At 31.2% G+C, this 19663-nt stretch overlaps 2 protein-coding genes across 2 annotated transcripts; both read right to left on the reverse strand.

Moving 5' to 3' along the window:
• Nucleotides 1–10536: 10536 nt before the first annotated feature.
• LOC135958509 (signal transducer and activator of transcription C-like) lies at nt 10537–11118 on the reverse strand. The gene has a single exon (XM_065509414.1). The coding sequence runs from the start codon at nt 11089–11091 to the stop codon at nt 10537–10539; it is 555 nt and encodes a 184-aa protein (XP_065365486.1). The 5' UTR covers nt 11092–11118.
• A 321-nt stretch (nt 11119–11439) lies between these two features.
• LOC135958510 (uncharacterized) lies at nt 11440–19286 on the reverse strand. The gene is made up of 2 exons (XM_065509415.1): nt 19218–19286; nt 11440–16848 (listed from the first exon to the last, which is right to left on the reverse strand). Exons 1-2 carry the CDS (start codon nt 19284–19286, stop codon nt 11440–11442), a joined length of 5478 nt encoding a protein of 1825 aa, XP_065365487.1.
• Between the last annotated feature and the right edge of the window lie 377 nt (nt 19287–19663).

The raw sequence follows: 19663 nt of genomic DNA on the forward strand, positions 1-19663 counted from the left end.
AAGCCGAGAGACTTCCGAAATAATGTTTGAACGCTGTCAAAGATAATAATTTTTGCACCGAATCATTACTTGTGATGAAAAATATATCCATTACGATAACCCTAAGCGTAACCAAGCGATCGTACGTGAAGCCCGGTCAACCAGCCGAATCAACACCAAAGCCAAATATCTATGGCGCTAAAGTAATGCTCTGTATTTGATGGGAGCAAAAGGGTCCTATCTACTATGAGCTAGAGATGGGCAAATGGAAAAAATGTATCCATATATATCGTATCGATATTTCTGAACATATATACATAGATATATATTTTTTAAAAACATCGATATTTCGATATATCGAAATGTATATAACAAAACAAATTCAAGAAAATCAAAGTAAGAATGAAAAAAACTCTCAGCTCGTCAATTAAATGTATAAAAAATAAATAACAAAATATTAAATGGCATCAAATAAATTACGAGAGCCTAAATTAGTTGTTTCCATACGTTTCATTATTTTCGTTTTTTTTTGGAAAAAATTTACACAAACCAACTTCGATCATTCAAAACCACATTAATGATTTTCGGAAGTGGGCCTTATATGGGGGCTATGACCAATTATGGACCGATCACCATGAAATTAGGTCGTGTGATTTAACCATGCTGAATTTTGTGTGTATACCAATATTTTTAAGCGATTTATGCACGTTAAAGTGATTTTCGGGAGCGGGTCTATATGGGAGATATGACTAATTATGGACCGATCGTAACAAAATTTGGTGACATGAATTTTGTGTATATAAAACTTATTTGGAGCGGAATTTGTGGAGATACATATATAAATTAAACATTTATGACCGATAAAGTCCAATTTCGGGAGGGCATTTGTATGGGGGCTAGGTGAAATAATGGACCGATTTCAGCCAGTTTCAATAGGCCTGTTTCTTGAGCTGAAGAAATAATATGTACCAAATTTCATCGAAATATCTTCAAAATTGCGACCTGTACTACCCTCCCCACTATGGTAGTGTAGGGTATAAAAAATGCTTGTAGTTTCTCCGTATTGGCTGAAAAATTACTTTCTTCGCAGCATCAGTTTAAAAAACGTATGATGGATGCAGTGATGCCAGTATCCTATACAATTGAAAACGTGGAACATTTATAGAGCTTTAAAAATATCGAAAACGATACTCGTAAATAAGAATCGATGTATCGATATATCGGTTTTTGAAATATCGAGAGTTATATAGCTTTAAGCATGTGAGACTGGACGCAGAAACCGATTTGTTGCAATATTGGGAATAATTTTATGTAAATTGTTTCATATTGTCCATGTAGTGCCGGCTACACAGGTTTCTGTTTAAAGAGCATTTTCTGCTTTGCGTCTTTTGTTGACTGATAAAAGGTGCAACTTGATGGACAATGCTATTGCCAAAACATTGTTTGAGAAACTAAAGTCTTCGTAAATAAAAAAAAAATACACAATAAAAACTAACTATCACATACATAGTCTTTTTTACAACTTCAAAAGTAAAATACAATGTATGTACTAATAAAATGCAAGCAAAGCGACGAAAAAACTTCTTTTGAGTTATGAGCAACGACATTAAAAATATACTTGAGAATAACTGTTATTAAGCAACGTAAAAAAATATAAATTGAAAATAAAAGTTATGAGCAACGAAAAAAATAAATATTTTGAATAACTCTTATTGAAAAACGTAACAATTATTCACTGATTTATACCTTTTTTGAAAATAATGCTACTTTGATCCAAAACTAGGAAATTCAAATAAAATGTATCAAAAACAGACCTTTTTAGAAACCGATTTATTGGTTAACCAAAAATAATCACATTTATTTTGTGCAACATCTAAACTTTAGAAAAAATTGTATCCGATTCTGCTCAAATTTGTTAGTGTTTTGTTTTAAATACATATTTATTTTAATGCGACGTTAAGACCTAGCTAAGGTCACTATAAGGACTTTGTGTGTTTCTATTAATAAATTCTAATTGCCAAACTAAAAAACATTCTGCCAGCATATTTCCTTGACAGGTGAAGGAAAAAAATGAAACAAAGGAAATTTACATAATTTTCATTAAAGGAAGTGTGTTTTATGGAAATACAACAAACAAACAAACAAAAAAAAGGAAACATGTGTCATAATCACATGCAATTTTAAAAACAATCACAAATACATTCATAAACATTGTTTGTTTCTCTGTGTTTGTACGATTATTTTAAAATTTATTATTAAGGTTGAAATGTGTGTTTGAATTTGTTGCCACAGCAGCAATGTCTACTATAAAATTCTTATTAAATAAAATAAATACTTTTTATTTTTGTTTTATTTTTAGCATAAATATTGTTGTAGGTTTTTAATGAATGAAAATACATATTTGTGTCGTTATTAAATTTCTAAAAAATCTAAGTAAAATTGTTATTTTTACAATTACTTTGTATTTTTATAAATTCCTATCAAATTTATACTTGAACTAAGTAAGAAAACCTAATTAGTTTTCATTTTCTTTTAGTAAAAGTCTCTTCAAAAAAACATTATTTTGACTATTTAAGGATATGTATTAGGGTGGGTTATGGTCAAATATGGGCCAATCCACGAAAAATTTTGTAATATAATTTTTTTTACCACGAAACTTATTTTTGCTGAATTTTATAAGCATATTCCTATTCTGTAGGCATTTAAAATATCATAGAACCATATTTCGGGAAGAAATTTGTATGGGGGCTAGGAGAAATCATGGACCGATTCTAACGAGTGCAAAATTTTATAACATTAGTTGCAATATATTTACAAAACTGACCAAAAATATGTGAAAATTATAATTTTTTTTTGAGTTTGTCCCACATTTTAATTCATAACTTTAGTTCCACTGTACCGATTTCGATGATTTTCAACACCAAACTGCTTAGGACAATAATAAACATTTTTCTTGCAACTCTATTTGGTTTGTGTGCGTATTTTGGACGTGAGCGTGTTTTACACAGACGGACAGACAGACGGACATGGCTCTATCGACTTAAAATAAGGATCAATAATATATATACTTTGTTGGGTCTCAGATGAATATTTCTCAATGTTACACACGGAATGACAAATTATATATACCCTCATTCACCACTTATGGTGGTGGAGGTTATAAAAGATTCTCAACGTTTGATTTTGATGTTTCAAGCGCTTGGGAACGTTTTGTTCTACTTTGTAAAATTCAATGTTATATGCAGAAACGAAAAATACGTTTCAAAAAATATGAAAATTCAAAAATTAAAAATTTTGTCGAAAAAAAGTTTCGTTACTTCTTACAAAATTAGCGCATAAGTGTTTTGGGCCATAAACTATTAAATTATTATAAACTAAAGCATAATTTTAGTCAGCTTTAAAAAAATTTAAAAAAAAATATTTTGAATTTTTTAAAGTTTTTTTGATTTTTTATGTTCACAATTTTTGTTCTTTTTAAATCCCTCTAAATATGCAAATTTTAATTTACTTTTAAATTCCACTTCATTTGCATGTCTAATTACAGCTCTGACTTTTAAATGGGTTAATTTTGTTTTTCTAGTGCTAGTAAAAGTTGTTTAGAATTTCCTATTAAACATTTAAATTGTATTCTTGGTTATTGTGTTTGTTCTATTCAATTGTGTTTTGTATAAACAACTTCAAATAAGTATTCCCAGACGTTTTGCAATTCAAGATAAATTTTATTTTATTACAAAGCTAAATATAAATAATATATTTGCAAATTTTAATATTCTTTTACAAAAAATGTGTTTTTATTTTTTGTTATATTTTTTTTTATAAAAGAGCAATGAAAATAGCACAAAAGTACCACTTGTGTTTTCTTTGAAACAAAATAAAAAAATCCCAATGCGTCCAATAGCAATTCGAGTGTGAGTATATTGAATTTGTCATTTAATTTGTAACAAATTGGAAAATAAATTAAATTTTATTTTAACTTATGTTCTAGTATTGTTTGAAGTTAGTTTGAATTTAGGGGAATGATTTGAAAAAGATGTTCTAATTTGCAATTTAATTTTTGGTGACAATATGAATTTGTTTCTTTTTTGTGTGGTACTATTAATTGTGACCTATGACACAATTAAAAAATTAAAGGCGACCAAAATTTAAAAACGACGAGCAGGATAATCTAAAGGGTCTTCCAATAGGGACTTCCGAACTTTGACAGTTGATAGCGGTCATACGAGAAACAGTGGTTAGAAACTTTTTTATAGAAACAATTCGATATCTCGAGAACTATTGGAGATATCGTAGCGAAATTTCACAATTGTTGGATATGAGATGTTGTTCGGCTTTTTAGGTGGAATGGGGACCATTAGTGGCCCCCCAAAATTGGTCACCTTGAATCAAAAATCCATTTATAATCCAAATGAGCTTAAATTTAAAATATAATAGTTGAAAATTGAAGGTCTACAAAAAATACTAGTACATATGTAGGTAATCTCTTTTAGTTCAAAATATATTTACGTTTATTAAATTTTGCTCTTAAGGATTACAGCTCCAACCTTGTCAAATCTCCAATTCCCAAGATTCCAAACACAAACGTTTTTAACCCACAGGTCGACATGTGCTCTCTGAATGGAACCTGAAGCAGTTGGAAACTGACCCTAGGTTTCATAAAAAAATTATCTGCTGCGATGAAGCCCATTGCTGAATGAAACAAAATTGTCGAATTTGGAACGATAACAATCCCAATGAGATCCATGATCAATGCATATCGAAAAAGTCAATTTTTGATATGGATTTTTCCATGACAATCAGTTGTATGGAAAAAATTTTTTGGTAAAATTTTGAAGAGTGCAGGGTGGAATATTGTGACACTAAGCCTAAATATTAAGTGCTGAAAATTTGAGCCAAATCGGGCAACGATTTCTGGACGCGCATCGAGGTCAAAGTTCAGATATATGCAAAATTTTACTATTTATATGGAATAAATAGGTGAAACTCGTTAAATTTCTGCATTGTTTTCTAGAAATGTATAGATTTATTTATATTAATGAATATTACATTAAAAACATTTTTTTGGAAGTTAACCCTGCATCTCGTTTAGGTCAAAATGACCCAAAAACTGTATTATCGCCAAAATTCGGAAAAAATGCAAATTTTTCAAATATTTTTAAAATTTTGTAATGAGATATAAATGACAAAATTTGGTTAAAAAATGGTAAAGTTATTACAAATTCGCCAGACCATTAACGTGTTTCAGGCCACTTGAACAAAAAATTAAAATATAAGCCAATTTTTATTTAAGATATATCCGTATTTACTTGTGTATGTGTTTTTGTCTTCGTAGGATACCGTTAACCTATTCACAGGTGTGGCCAAAAAAAATATTTTTTTAACGGCTGTTTCAAATCTCCATTTTCAAATTTTTAAAAATGTTCTTAAACAAATTTCAGAATTTTTTGATCATCACATTGGCATTTATTGAGATCAAAATAGGGAATAAAAATATGAAAAAATTATGTCAATACCTCTTACAGTTTTTCCGTACCTGCGATTTTCAAGAAAAACTAATTTTTTGCCCAATTTCCTTACTGTTATAAATTTTAACCTATAGGCCTAGTGTCACAATATTCCACCAGGCACTCTTTGAAATCTAAAAAAAAATCGGCTGTCACTCTAATGCACACCAACGACATGTGGTTTTAACAGAACGGAGCTACGTGGCTCACAGCTCATGTCACGTTAGATCTTCAGCATGAAAGATTTTAGGGCATACTCATCTGACGCAAAGGAGATGCGAATTGGCCACCGCAAACCACTGAGGCCGTCAAAGACAAAATAACCCATGCCAACGGTAAAATTCAGCTTAATTTATGCGGAGTTGAAAATTGGACATATCGTATATTTGCACGATATTATATTCCATATATAGCGACATCGGAATGCCTTTCAATCGAATACAAAATTTCGATTATATCTCACTTTGATTTATCTAAAATTAAATATAGGAAGCGCTTAAGGAAAGACCCTTAAGATTAGTATTTGTTATTCTTAAATTCAGTATAAGATATATTAAGATCTTTACTGATTTTGCAAAAACTTCTAAACTATTGGCCCGTTTTAAGAAAACTAAAAAAACTTTGTAAATATTGATATGAACAAATATGGACAGATTTCAATAAGTGAAAGGTATAAGTTTACATTTTAGATTTTTTTTAAATAACACTTAATTAGGTATATGATTATAGCCATTTTTAATTGTTCATATACCTAAGACCCAATATTGGGCCTTAGATACCTCCTCTAGTAGTGGGAAATTTTATTAATATCAGATTAACAGTTTAGAAGTTACAGATTTATTTGCACTTTTATTTCCATTTCCTGCACTGTGACACAAAAGCTCGGTTTTATATTCTCGCACAACCACGAAATAAGATTATTGTTTATTTATCTTCTCCATTTGCAAAGATTCATATTTTCTGTCATTCTGTTCTTTTGAACAAGCCCAAACATAATCACTTTTGTCAAATTTTTTTGAAGACTCAATAAAATTTTAGCATATTTAAAAAAAAAAATAAGAAAAGAACAGTTTCACGTTAAAAATGCGATGCTCGATTTTGATTTTAGACCAGTGGTTTCTTTTTGACCTACTCCAGTGGCCACACATTTAATTTTCTTAAAGAATATATGTTCCTCTCTGATTTACTCATACATAAATTTTCAACCAGTAGTGTAGAAGATTCAGATTTTTTCTGGATCAACCCCACTGTGTGTTGTTAATAACAAATAATGTTGCAAGAGCGTTTGTCTTTCATATTCGTGTAAAGAGTCAGCAGTTTAATAAATAATAATTTGTTTATGTTGACATAAATGTTAATAGAAACACATACACGTATTGTTGTGCTGTTGTACATAGTACCATAACCTCCTTTCATATGAATGCACAGGATGACTAAAGAACAAATAATTATTTAAGGATTTCCTCTTAAATCTTATTATAATTGACTTAATGTGTGTGTGATTAATAATACGGAAAGGCAGAATTGCATATACTTATTAAAGTGAAGACACACATACTTACTATTTTCACAACAATGTGAGGTCGGTCGTATCAGCTTTTAAATGTAATTATACTAAGTATTAACTCATACATGTGTAGATTAGGGTAGTGCTAAAAAATCTATATAAAGGTTTACAAAAAACATTCAAATTGTCTTGGAACAGTATATAGACAAGGAAACATAATGTCTTGGAGACACAGAATTTCCTTCTGTTATATAATCGGAGGAGTCATCCAAACTGCTGCATGATATAGTTTCGGAGTCTTCCCAGAAAAATGTGACCTACTTACTCGCTTGCAACCAGAGTAGTTGAGTTTAGGATGAGGCACACTTAATGTATACTGGTACCGACCTTGGAATTGTTAACTTACATATATTCGAATTTTAACTTACTTACAAAAACTATGCGAAACATTTAATAACTATGATTTAATCTATGTATCATGTTCCTGTTTATTTTTTTTGTTTTTGAAAGAAATTTTCTTTGGGGTTCAGAAAATATGAGTATTTAGTAAAAAGAAACCAAAAAATATAAGTTTGTCCTGGTTAGATGTGTTTTGGTATTGGGGGTGTGTCTTAGAAATGCGGGATTTTTTCAAATGTTTAACTTTTATTTAGAAACATTTGTATGAATTAATTCAGGGTATTGGCCACCTTTCTGGAAACATAAAGATTCCGCGCCAAAAAAACTGACTCTTTTGAGGCCAAGAACGTTGAAAGCCAATGTCGGATACTCTGTTTTGAAGTGAATCGTATCTCAGAAACAAATATTAATCGGACGGTACAAGGTCATGAAACATGAATTGAAAGATGGAATATAGCGGTTTCATATCTGGACGCACATTTTGAACATTTTTCGGCCGACGCTTACTTCAAATGAATCAGTTGCCTGTGATGGTCTGGGCAGATTTCAGTAGCTGATAACAGAACATTAGCATAGCGCTCTGGTGTCAATTCGGCTGGTTGGCAGGGCTTCACATACGATCTCTTACGCTTCGGATTATCATAATGGATCCATTTTTTATCGCAAGTAATGCTTCGGAGCTGAATTGATTTCCTTTTATTGCGTTAAAGCATTATTTCGGACCCATCATATGGTACCCAATTTTCCTGCTTTTGGATGAATCCTGCTAATTGCAAACGTTTTGAGGTATCTTCTTGAGTAGCTCCCAGTGATTTTTCAAGCTCTTGATGAGTTTGATAATAGTCTTCATAGAGTAATGCCTCCAATTCTTGGTATTCAATATTTTTTGAATCACAGCTTCTGAACCGCACAAACCAACTCTCTCATATTGAAAACGATGAAACTTCCCTCATATGACGCTTTGTTGGCACAAAATTCGACATTATCGATGCAAAAAAAGCTTTGTTGATTACACTGTCAGATATGTGCCCAATAAAACCGCGTTAAAAATACGTCATCTATTGAAAATCCCGCATTTTTAAGTCATACTAGCAATAATTATGATAGTCAAAGTCAATGGAAAAAAGCCATTAACAAAAGTCAAAAGTAACGATGTCATTCACCGTTGTCATTTTACTAAACAGGATTCTTTATACAAAATTCGAATACAAGTACAATAGTTTTAAGAATTAAAATTGATAAAATTCTTAAAAGTTTGATCGTGATATACACGATTTTTAGAAAATATGAAAGTATTTTTGAATTAAGCTGAATATATGCATTGTGCAAGAAATGAAGACTTTTGGAAAAAAAATACACGGACTAGATTGTATAAATTTGATTCTATTACCAAAGAGCACACTGAGAAAACAGATTCGTGATAGCAACCGAATTTGTTGCCCTAACTGTAAAATTCGGTTACTAAGGTGGAATGATTCAATTGGCAACAAATTCGGTTGCTATCACGAATCTGTTTTCTCTGTGTAGTAAAATGAGTGGACCCTGAAAAAATTAGTTTGTTAAAATTTTTTGCCAACAAAATAAATCTTTCATGGCATTTTCTTTTTAAAAAATACAGAAAGAAAAAAATATTTTTTAGAACAACTTACAAGGACTGCTAATTTTGAACTAAAAATATTTAACTGCTGTAAGGCTGATCAACTCTTGTGAACATATCAATTACGCTCTCTAACGCTCATATAATCGCTTATTAAGTAATAACGCATATAACGTATTGCTGCTCTATTTATGCTGATCAGTTCATTTATATTTACATTCAGAGTTTTTAAAAATTAAAAAAATCTTGTTTGTTTAACTATTTTTTTTATATTTTATAAGTTACCCAGCCTATAAGTAATAAAAAACAAGTAAGAAAGTATGGTCGGTCAAGCCCGACCATATAATACTCTACTTCTTTTTCTGGCTGGACAGCCAGCCAGCCAACCAGACGGACGGACGGACGGACGGACATCGCTTAATCGACTCAGAAAGTGATTCTAAGTCGATCGGTATACTTTAAGATGGGTGTTAGACTAATATTTTTGGGCGTTACAAACATCTGCACAACGCATAATACCCTGCCCACTATGGTGGTGTAGGGTATAAAAAATAGACTGTGAATTCTGAAACTGTACAATGTTGTTGCTAGTAGTGCCATTGACATAAAATTATTTGCTATTTTGTCAAAATCAAAAACATTAACGAAATAATGAACAATCAAAGTTTGTTTCTTAGATTTTAAAAAAAGTGTTATTGTCCATATACATGTCTCCTAATATACCGAGATGTACACCGACAGTGAAGATAACATGGCTGGTATCAATCTGACACTAGTTTTCAGCCGATGCTCACAGACTGGTAGTTCTTTAAACAATATTGAAATAATTTGTTTAAGGGAATACAAATTATATTTAAATTTTCTCCTTTATTAGGTTGAAGACTAATATTCTTTGGAGAAAATGAATAATTATATTCACTCATAAAGTGAGTATAATTATTGAGATGATAATAAATAAAATTAAAATTGCATTAATAATTTGTGGGTAATATGTACATATATATGGAGAAATATATGTATAATTATTGGTTGGTACTTTACCTTTTGTTTGTTTGGTTGTGAGTTACCAAATTAGTAGACCAGATTTTTTTTCGTTAAACGTTATAAATTATGTTTATTAAAAAAAGGATGTAAAGGCAACAGACGAGTTCTGTTGCTATGTGAGAAGTGACAAATTATAATTTTTGTTTTAATAAGGAAACCTAATTTTAACTTCCAAAACCCGAAGATGTTTTGGAATTTCTTATGTATAGCTAACCTACCGTTAGCAACATTTCATTAAAATTATCTTAATTACTAACATTTTAGTTCATTATTATGTTAAATATTAAGGTAGTACATATTTACCTTTATTTAAAAATACTAACAATTCATTTTAAAATAACAATTCATGGTAAAATTCATTCAATAATAAAATACAATTAATAGTACAAAATTCAAATAATATTATAAAATTCAATTAATAAAATTGATAAAAATAAAATAAAAAAATTCAATTAAATATGGTTTAAACCGTAGTTTAAACATGGCGCCGGCCTCGGCCTTTGCCGGGTTTATTCTGGCTTGCTTTGAAAGCATAATACGTTGGCCAGCGATTTAATAGCTTCAGCCAAGATATGTTGATCTGGCATTGGTGGTGTGGTAGTTGAAACAACTGGAGCTGGTGATTGTTGAAGTTGATGTTGTTGAGTTTGATGACGTTGTTGAGTTTGATGACGTTGTTGTTGTTGATTATGCAGCTGTTGGCGTTGATGACGACGATGATGTGGCTGTTGGCGTTGATGACGACGATGATGTGGCTGACGAGGTTGATGGTGTCGGTGTTGACGATGCTGATGATAACGTTGACGATGGTGATGATGATGTTGACGTGGTTGTTGGTGCGGTTGTAACTGGGTCTCGGCGTCACGACTGCGTTGGCTGCTGACGGTAGACAAGTTGGGCGATGGGCTGCGGGTCCTCGATGGGTGCAACATGGTGTGGTGCAGTTGGTTGCATTTTATGCAAGACTCCATCGAGGTACACGACCTTATATTGTGGCTTCGAGCCAAACAATTGGTGCAATAGCCAAGACGCTCAACAATATCACGTCTTCTCTCTGGCGTCATTTTTCGGAATTTCCGGCAAAACTTGAGCCCATGATACCCTTTACAGATGATGCAATAATAGACTTCTAAGTCCCTCGGGACTACGCTTCTCTCATCGTTTGGGTTTTGAGTTTCATTGGGGACCCGAGTTGCTGTCAGTCGTCTATTTGACCTGCTGGGAAAATATATAATAAGGAAAATACAGTTCAATTAGTATGTTATATGGAAATTGTTGGATAATAAATGGATGTGGGTAAAAAGCCACTAAACAGCAATGATTTTGAATAACTGGAAATCTTTATTATGCCAATAATTTTGAATACAATATTTGAGTAGAAATAATTATAAGAAACTATTTGAGAGAATTATCTAAATGGAGGATTGTACTTTAAGGTTTGAGTCAACTTGCGCTTCCTCTTGATTTAGAAAAGGGAGGTAACATAATTTGACGATAGGGCGCTTAATTACACCGCTAGCGGTACGTACGTCTGCAGTTCTTACATTACCATCTGAACCAGAAAATGTTTTTTCGATCCTGCCAAGATTCCATTCATGAGGTGGTAGTAGATCGTCCATAACAATAACTAAATCTCCAATCTGCATATTTTTGCAAGAGGTTTTCCACTTATACCTTTTGTGTTGTGATTTCAGATAATCAGTTTTCCAACGTTGAGCAAATTGATGATGTATGGCTTTCAGCTTTTCCCATCTATTTAAAACCGACATGTTCGAACAATCTTGTTCAGGGAATGCCATCAGGGGGGCACCTCTTAGAAAATGTCCAGGCGTTAGAGCTGTGATATCTGAGGGATCTTCTGAAACTGCTGATATAGGTCTTGAATTGAGTACTCCTTCTATTCTTGCTAAAACTGTTGCGAATTCTTCGAAAGTAAATTTATGAGAACCTGCAATTCGCTTAAAATGATATTTAAAACTCTTTACGGCTGCCTCCCAAAGGCCTCCCATATGAGGAGCGTGAGGTGGAATGAATTTCCATTCAAATCCGTATGTGATGTATTTCTGAGCTACATCTTGGGCACTATTTTTGACAAACGCAGAAAATTCTCGTTCGAGAGTTCTACTAGCTCCTAAGAAATTTCGTCCATTGTCTGTAACTACCCTTTGGGGGAGCCCCCGCCTCCCGATGAAGCGAGCGAAAGCAGCTTGGAACGCCGCTGAGGATAACTCTGAACAAGGCTCTAAATGGATAGCTTTTGTGCTAAAACATACAAACACACTTACGTATCCTTTAGTTATTGGAGATTTCCTTAGAATCGATGTTTTTGTCTCGAATGGTCCAGCAAAATCAATTCCTGTTACCTGGAAAGGAAGAGAGAGAGTACATCTTTCCGGAGGTAAAGGAGCCATTATTTGAGAGCTTGGCTGTTGTTTATACATTATACATCTTTTACACTTACGTATTATTCCTTTGATACGTGGTTTTAACCTGAATATGAGAAATTCAGTTTGTATAATTCTGTACATTTGACCGCAGTCAGCATGAGAGAGAAACTCATGCAAATGGTGTAAGTACAATTGGCAAAATCGGGAGTTGCCTGGTAAAATAATTGGGTAACGTTCACCATATGGTAGTGATGATTGGGATAATCTACCATTTACTCTTAAAATTGTGTCTTTATCCATAAATGGATTTAGACTTTTCAAAGGACTTTTATTTGAAATATTTTTTGATTCATTAACGCATTGATATTCCTCATTATAAAATCTTTTTTGAGCTAAAACAATTAGTCTCGATTTAACAAATTTCATCTCATTTTGTGTCAAAGAGACTTGAGTATTTTCATCAACATTTTGTCGCATTTTCTTCGTTGTATTATGAAAAAATCTAAAAATGTAGCATATTACACGTAAAGCTCTACTGTATGATGAAAAATTGTCCAATATATCATTTGCTTCAATCTGAACATGTAGAGATTGTATTTCTTTATCTTCTGAGCTACGATTTAAAATATTTCTTTTGGGCCATTCTGATGAAGGTTTTTGTAACCATGATGGTCCATTCCACCAAAGTGAATTATTTACCAAATGTTGGGCTTTACAACCTCGTGTGCCCAGATCAGCTGGATTATCATGTGTTGGGACATGTCGCCATGTGACATCAGACATTAATTCGTGTATTCGTGCTGTTCTGTTCGCCACATAGGTTTCCCACGATGAAGGTGGTTTTGATAACCATCCTAGGACTATAGCTGAGTCCGACCATAAATATATCTCGCTATTACTGAAATTGATAGAGTTTTTTACATAATTAACTAAATTTGCTAATAGCACTGCGCCATTAAGCTCTAAGCGCGGGAGGCAAACAGTTTGTAAAGGGGCTACTTTACTTTTTGCTACCAATAAATTTGAGAATGTGTTTTGAGTTTTTGTTTGGCACCGAATGTATACAGTAGCACAATATGCGGATTTCGATGCATCGCAGAATCCGTGAATTTGGATTGTGTCGCTAGGCATAAGTTGAATCCAACGAGGAATTGATATTAGTTCAACTTCAGACAAGTCCTGAACTAGCTCGTTCCAATTTTGTAGAGATTCCGCGTTAATTTCTTCGTCCCATTCTATACCGTCTAACCATAATTGCTGCATACATATTTTTGCTCTGATTACTATAGGAGCTAGCCATCCAGCTGGATCAAATAGTTTTGCGACAGATGATAGAACTTGGCGTTTTGTTATTTTCGTAGAAGGACTTATTGATGAGAAATTATAAGTAAATGTATCTGTGATTGCGTTCCACTTTATGCCTAAAGTTTTAGTTGAGCTAGTTTCGTGGAAACGTAAAAAATCTGAATCATATATATCCTCTGTTGGTAAATCTGATAATAATTGAGCATCGTTTGCTGTTATCTTCTTGAGTAAAAATCCAGCAGATTTTAGAGTTTTAATTAGCTGATTTTGTGCGTAACGAGTTTCTTCAATTGAATAACCTCCAGTTAAAATATCATCTACATAAGTTTCGTACCTTAAAATTGATGATGCTTGAGGGGATTCGGCTTTTGAGTCTGAAGCGAGTTGATGTAAAGTACGAATTGCTAGAAAAGGCGCACAATTTACTCCAAACGTTACTGTTTTCAATTCGAAATCTTTAATAGGGCCATTTGGTTCAGGTTGATATAAAATTCTCTGGAATGCTCTATCGTCTGGATGAACTAGGATTTGACGATACATTTTCTGTATGTCACCACTGAACACATATTTATATCTTCTCCAATTCAGAATTACAGTTATTAAATCATTTTGAATTGTAGGACCAGTGTACAGAACATCATTTAGTGAAAATTTGGATTTTGTTTTTCTAGAGGCATTGAACACAATTCTTACCTTTGTAGTTTTATGTTCTGGTCGCACGACCGCGTGATGGGGCAAATAAAAAGAGCTATGTTTACCTTCAGAATTGATTTCGTTTGAGGTTGTTTCTTCCATATGGTCGAGAGTTAAATACTCATCCAAAACAGCTTTATACTCAGCTTGCAATTCTTTATTTTTTCCTAATGTTTTGTCCATACTGGCATATTGAGCGAGTGCGATGAATCTAGACGATCCTAAGAAAACCGATTCGGGATATTCCTTTTTGAATGGTAGCCTTACCATATATCGTCCATCTTTGCTTCGAGTAGTTGTTTTAGTGAAAAATTGTTCAACAAATTCATCTTCTTCGGATTTAAAGCGAGTTTTTGGTATTTCCTCTTGCTCCCAAAATTTTCTCAATAGTGTGCTGAGTTCTGAAGATTCTGATGAAGTGACAGCAGTTGTGAATGTTTGAACGGTTTCCGTTTTCATCGGTCCACTAAGCACCCATCCAAATATAGTTTTGTAAGCTGATGTTTGGCCACATATATTTTTCTTTATCCCTTCGAGGTTTAGACAATGTTCATAATCATTGCCAAGAATAAGATCAATTTGGGAAGATTTATTAAAATTCGGGTCTGCTAAATCCAATTTTCTAAGTTCTGCTGAATATGGGACATTAAACGTAACAGCTGGAAGTGTTTTAGTAACATTTGATAAAACAATTGCTTTAATTGGGATTCTCAGATTATATTTTCTTGCAAATAATGTGAAATCACACTCTTTTTTAGCTGATTGTTTTTGACCTCCTATTCCAATAATTTCAAAATGTGAATTTCTATAAGGCAACTGTAACCGACTTCTTATTCTTTCTGTTATGAAGGTTCTTTGAGAGCCTGGATCAATTAAAGCTCTTATCGTGAAAACTTCGCCTTGATGCTCTATTTGCATCAATGCTGTACGCAATAAAATGTTTTCATTGCTCGTAGAGCAGTTTGCTTGAACACGCCGTGAGGTAGTTGGAAGTTCATCTTTGTAAGAATTACTTGGCTGTTCTGTTTGTGTATTTGTATTTTGAACAATATTTTTATTTTGATTACCATTACCATTGGTTTGAGTATTTTCAGATGTTTTTTGTACATTTGATGATTTGTGTGCAATATGCAATAATGAATGGTGATCTTTTTTGCAGTAAAAACATGTTCTTTTACTTTTACAATTTGCCTTAATATGTGAAGGACTTAAACAATTGTTACATATTTTATTTTTGAAAACATAATCTATTCTTTGTTGTGTTGAAAAAGTTCTAAAATTGGGACAATTTCTTAAATAATGTACATTATTACATAGTTTGCAATTTGTGTTTATGTTTTCTTGGGATGTATATGTTTGAATATTAGGTTTTTTCGTATTAGACAGTGTAAAACTGTCTTTTGTGGTTTTTATGCTTGTTAGCCGCTCTACCGCTTCGTATCTGTCAACTAAAAATTGTGACATTTGTGACCATTTTGGTAGTTCACGAGGGGAAGTCAGTGATTGCTCCCATAGTTCTAAAGTACAATCTGGTAATTTTGTTGATATTAAACGAATTAAAATGGGATCCCAACTATTTACTTCTACCCCTAGAGTTCTGAGTGTTGCTAATGAGTCGTTTACTGACGACTGTATTTTTCTTATGGACTCACTATCTTCATTAATTGCTGCTGGTATATCAAACAAGATTTTGATTTGGTTATCTACCAAAACTCGTTTGTTTTCGTATCTTGTTTTTAACGCATTCCAAGCTAATTCAAAATTATCATTAGATAATGGATATCGTTTAACTATAGCACCTGCTTCGCCTCTTGTCTTGTTCCTGAGATGGTATAGCTTAGTTACAGGAGTAAGTTTTGAATGATTTATATAAACTGCAGTGAACATGTCTCTAAACGAGGGCCATTGTTCATAACTGCCTTTAAATATTTCTGTGTCGCATGGGGGGAGTTTAATGCAAATACTTGAATTATCGCTCGTTGGATTTTGATTTGGGACAGAGTGACGAGATGTTGATTGGAACATTGGCATTTGTACTGTATCTAAGCGGATACTTTTAAGAATTTCAAAAATTTGTGATGTGCTCTGTACATATGCGTCATTACAAGCATCAAATTCCTCTCTTGCTTGGTTCTTAAATTCTGCATCAATTACGTCATCTTGAGATAACATTACCTTTTGATATGAAGTATCTACGTTTGTCCATCTTGCATCTATTTCTTTTAACCTTGCCTCTAATATAGATTCGTTTTGATCTTCTCTTCGGCTCTCATTCACCTTTCCACAATACTGAAGCAAATGTTCACAATCAAATTTAAAATAATCTTTGTAGGATGGATTAAATGACCTATCAGCTGCAGGTGAATTTTCTGTTTCACGCGGCATTTTGTTTGATAATTGTACTTGATATTGTATTTTATTCAAGGAATTAGGTTTCTGTGGTTATACAGAGTAAAATTTTTAAATTATAAAGTATTATATTGAGATATAAACTTTTGAGATGTGCAGTTAAATTTTTCTAGTTTAGAACAAATTTTATTTTAATTTTTAGAGAATAATTAAATTTGTATTTAATTAATTTTAAATTTTTCGAAATATAATGTTATTTAATTATCGTACTAGATCCTGTACTAGTATAAAAGAAAACAAGAGATATAAATCCTATTTATTTGTTCACTTTTTAGTATCTCATTAGAATTTTGTATTAAGTATAAAATAGTTTGTACACAAATGGGAGCAGCGGTTAATTACAGAGTGTTTTTTCTATATCCTTTTGTGATAGCTTAGCTATGGGGTAAATGCACTAGATAGTTGTAATCTAGTAAAACAAAATTAATAGAATATACACTTATAATCGAAAAAATTAGTTTTAATGAAACAATGAGATTGATAATGAAGCGGTTTAAACAATTATTAGTACCTATGTAGACTAATATTTTTATCAATTTTAATTTCATTAAAATTTTTGTGTACTATGTGGTATTCTGATTTTTATAGAGACAATTTTGTGAATTTGTTTCAGAGATACCACTTAAGCGGTTAATTGTGAACAAATAGGAAAATTAATCCGTAATCAATTTATTAAGTGGATTTAGTATTAATCATTAAATTTGATTTTTATTTTTTTTTTTTTTGAAATTTGATTTTTAGAAAAAAAATTATTTATTATGAGACAAAATTTTTATAGAAATATTTAAAATTTTAGATTTCTTCATTTGCAAATTAAATTTATTTAAATTTGTTGAGATTAAAATTTTCCTTTTATGTTAAATTTATTCTTTTAGAGAATATTCTTATTATTATGAATTTTTAAATTCTTTTGTATTATAAAATTTTTCCGATTATTATGAATTTTAACTTTTATAAAATTCTAATTGAAATAATTTTTGAATTCTATTTTGTAAATACTTTAAGAATTTTATTTTAAATAAAATAAATTTACTTTTTTAAATTGGTTTGGGAAAATGCATGTACCTTTTACTGTATAAATTTACTTGGTATATTGGTTTATGAAAATTGCAAGTACCTTTTACTGTATAAAATTAAACAAAATAAATTTCCTTAGTAAATTGATTTATAAAATTGTAGGTACCTTTTACTGTATAAAATTATACAAACCAAACCATGAGCAAAATAACTGTTAATTCTTGAAAAATTGTTGTTCTGGGTTTTTTAATATACTACAATAAACACTTGTATAAAGAAATTCAACTCAACAGTTTTTAATTGTAAATTTCATTTCTTTTATTGTATACGTGTTATTCTCTTTGTTTGTTCATCTACATTAAAGAGAGTGACAACGTTCCAACAAGTTTTTTATTTGTATTTTACTCAAGAGAACGCACTTAATGTTTTACCGGCGAGATTTGCAAGTTAATATAGAGAACGCACTTAACTTTACCGGCACGAATGATTATAGGGTTATATACATTTGAAATTTTTAAAATATTACTGAGATAAATGGTTAGTAGTTAAATATTTTATTAACTTTTGTTTCGTAATATATTTGTTATTGTGTAATGTACAATTCTCTTATTTCCCGATTACTTATATAGAATTGTAGTGTATAAAATTTTTTCTTCAAGTTTGTATCCTGTGTGGCTGTATTATGTATTCTTAATTAAGTTTTAAAATTCAAACTTTAAATACATATACATTTTTAATTCTATTCTACTTATTAGGCAGAATAAACACCACATTTGCTATTTCCACTTCAAGTTTGTGTTTTGTGTGGCTGCATATGTATTCTTAGTTATGTTTTAGAATTTAAACTTTAAATACATATACGTTTTTAATTCTATTCTACTTATTAGGCAGAATAAACACCACATTCGCTAATACACACTATCGCAATATTATTTCACACAATTTGGAATTTTCTAATTTTCTTTTCTATCGTTGGGATTTTCGGGTATAAATAATCACAAATTAGGGATTTTGTAAACCGGAGTTGCGAACCCTATATTTAGTGGACTGTATTTGGATTATTAAAGAGAATTGTATACACTTTACTTAAACACATGAATAATTGGGAAAACCGCATAAATATTTTTCAAACCGCACTTTTTAAATCAAATAAATTTATTTTTTTTTTTCTTTTGTTAAAATGCTATTTATTATTATATTTTTATATTATAATAATTTACATTATATTTTTCCTTTATATTTGATTTTTTGTAGAAATTAAATTACACACATTAAATGTTTGAGTGTAAAATTGATGTAGGTCAGTTTGTATAATATAGAGATTACTTACTTTGACTTGATGAATCTCTTACCTCAAGAGATATTCTTGATTCTCTTACCTCAAGAGATCTTAATTGATGTTGAGCTTCTTTTGTTGTTGTTGTTGGGATGTTTAACCAGTTGAGCATTTATGTTGTTTTCCTTTTTTGGTTCTTTGAGTGGGAGAGATGCAAAACCAATGTTTCTGTTTTGTGTTTTTCACTTTTTTCTTATTTGTAACTGCTATTTTTTATTTTTTATTTTATCTTAATTCTTATGTTCTCACTTTATTTTCTTACAATTATGTATGTATGCTTTGTGTTGAATGTAAAAAAAAACAATTAGGGTATTCGTTTTGTTAAAAATTAAAAACCAATTAGGGTATCCGTTAAATGATTAAAGTATGTAAAATAAGTGTGTATATATTTATGTTTTTTTTTTTTTTTTTTGTATTCCGTTTATTATAAATATGTATATGTACGTAAAAGTGAATTTATTTATTTGCAATATTTGTTAAAATCACTTT

Source organism: Calliphora vicina, chromosome 4, assembly GCF_958450345.1.
Source record: "Calliphora vicina chromosome 4, idCalVici1.1, whole genome shotgun sequence".
NCBI classification, from domain to species: domain Eukaryota; kingdom Metazoa; phylum Arthropoda; class Insecta; order Diptera; family Calliphoridae; genus Calliphora; species Calliphora vicina.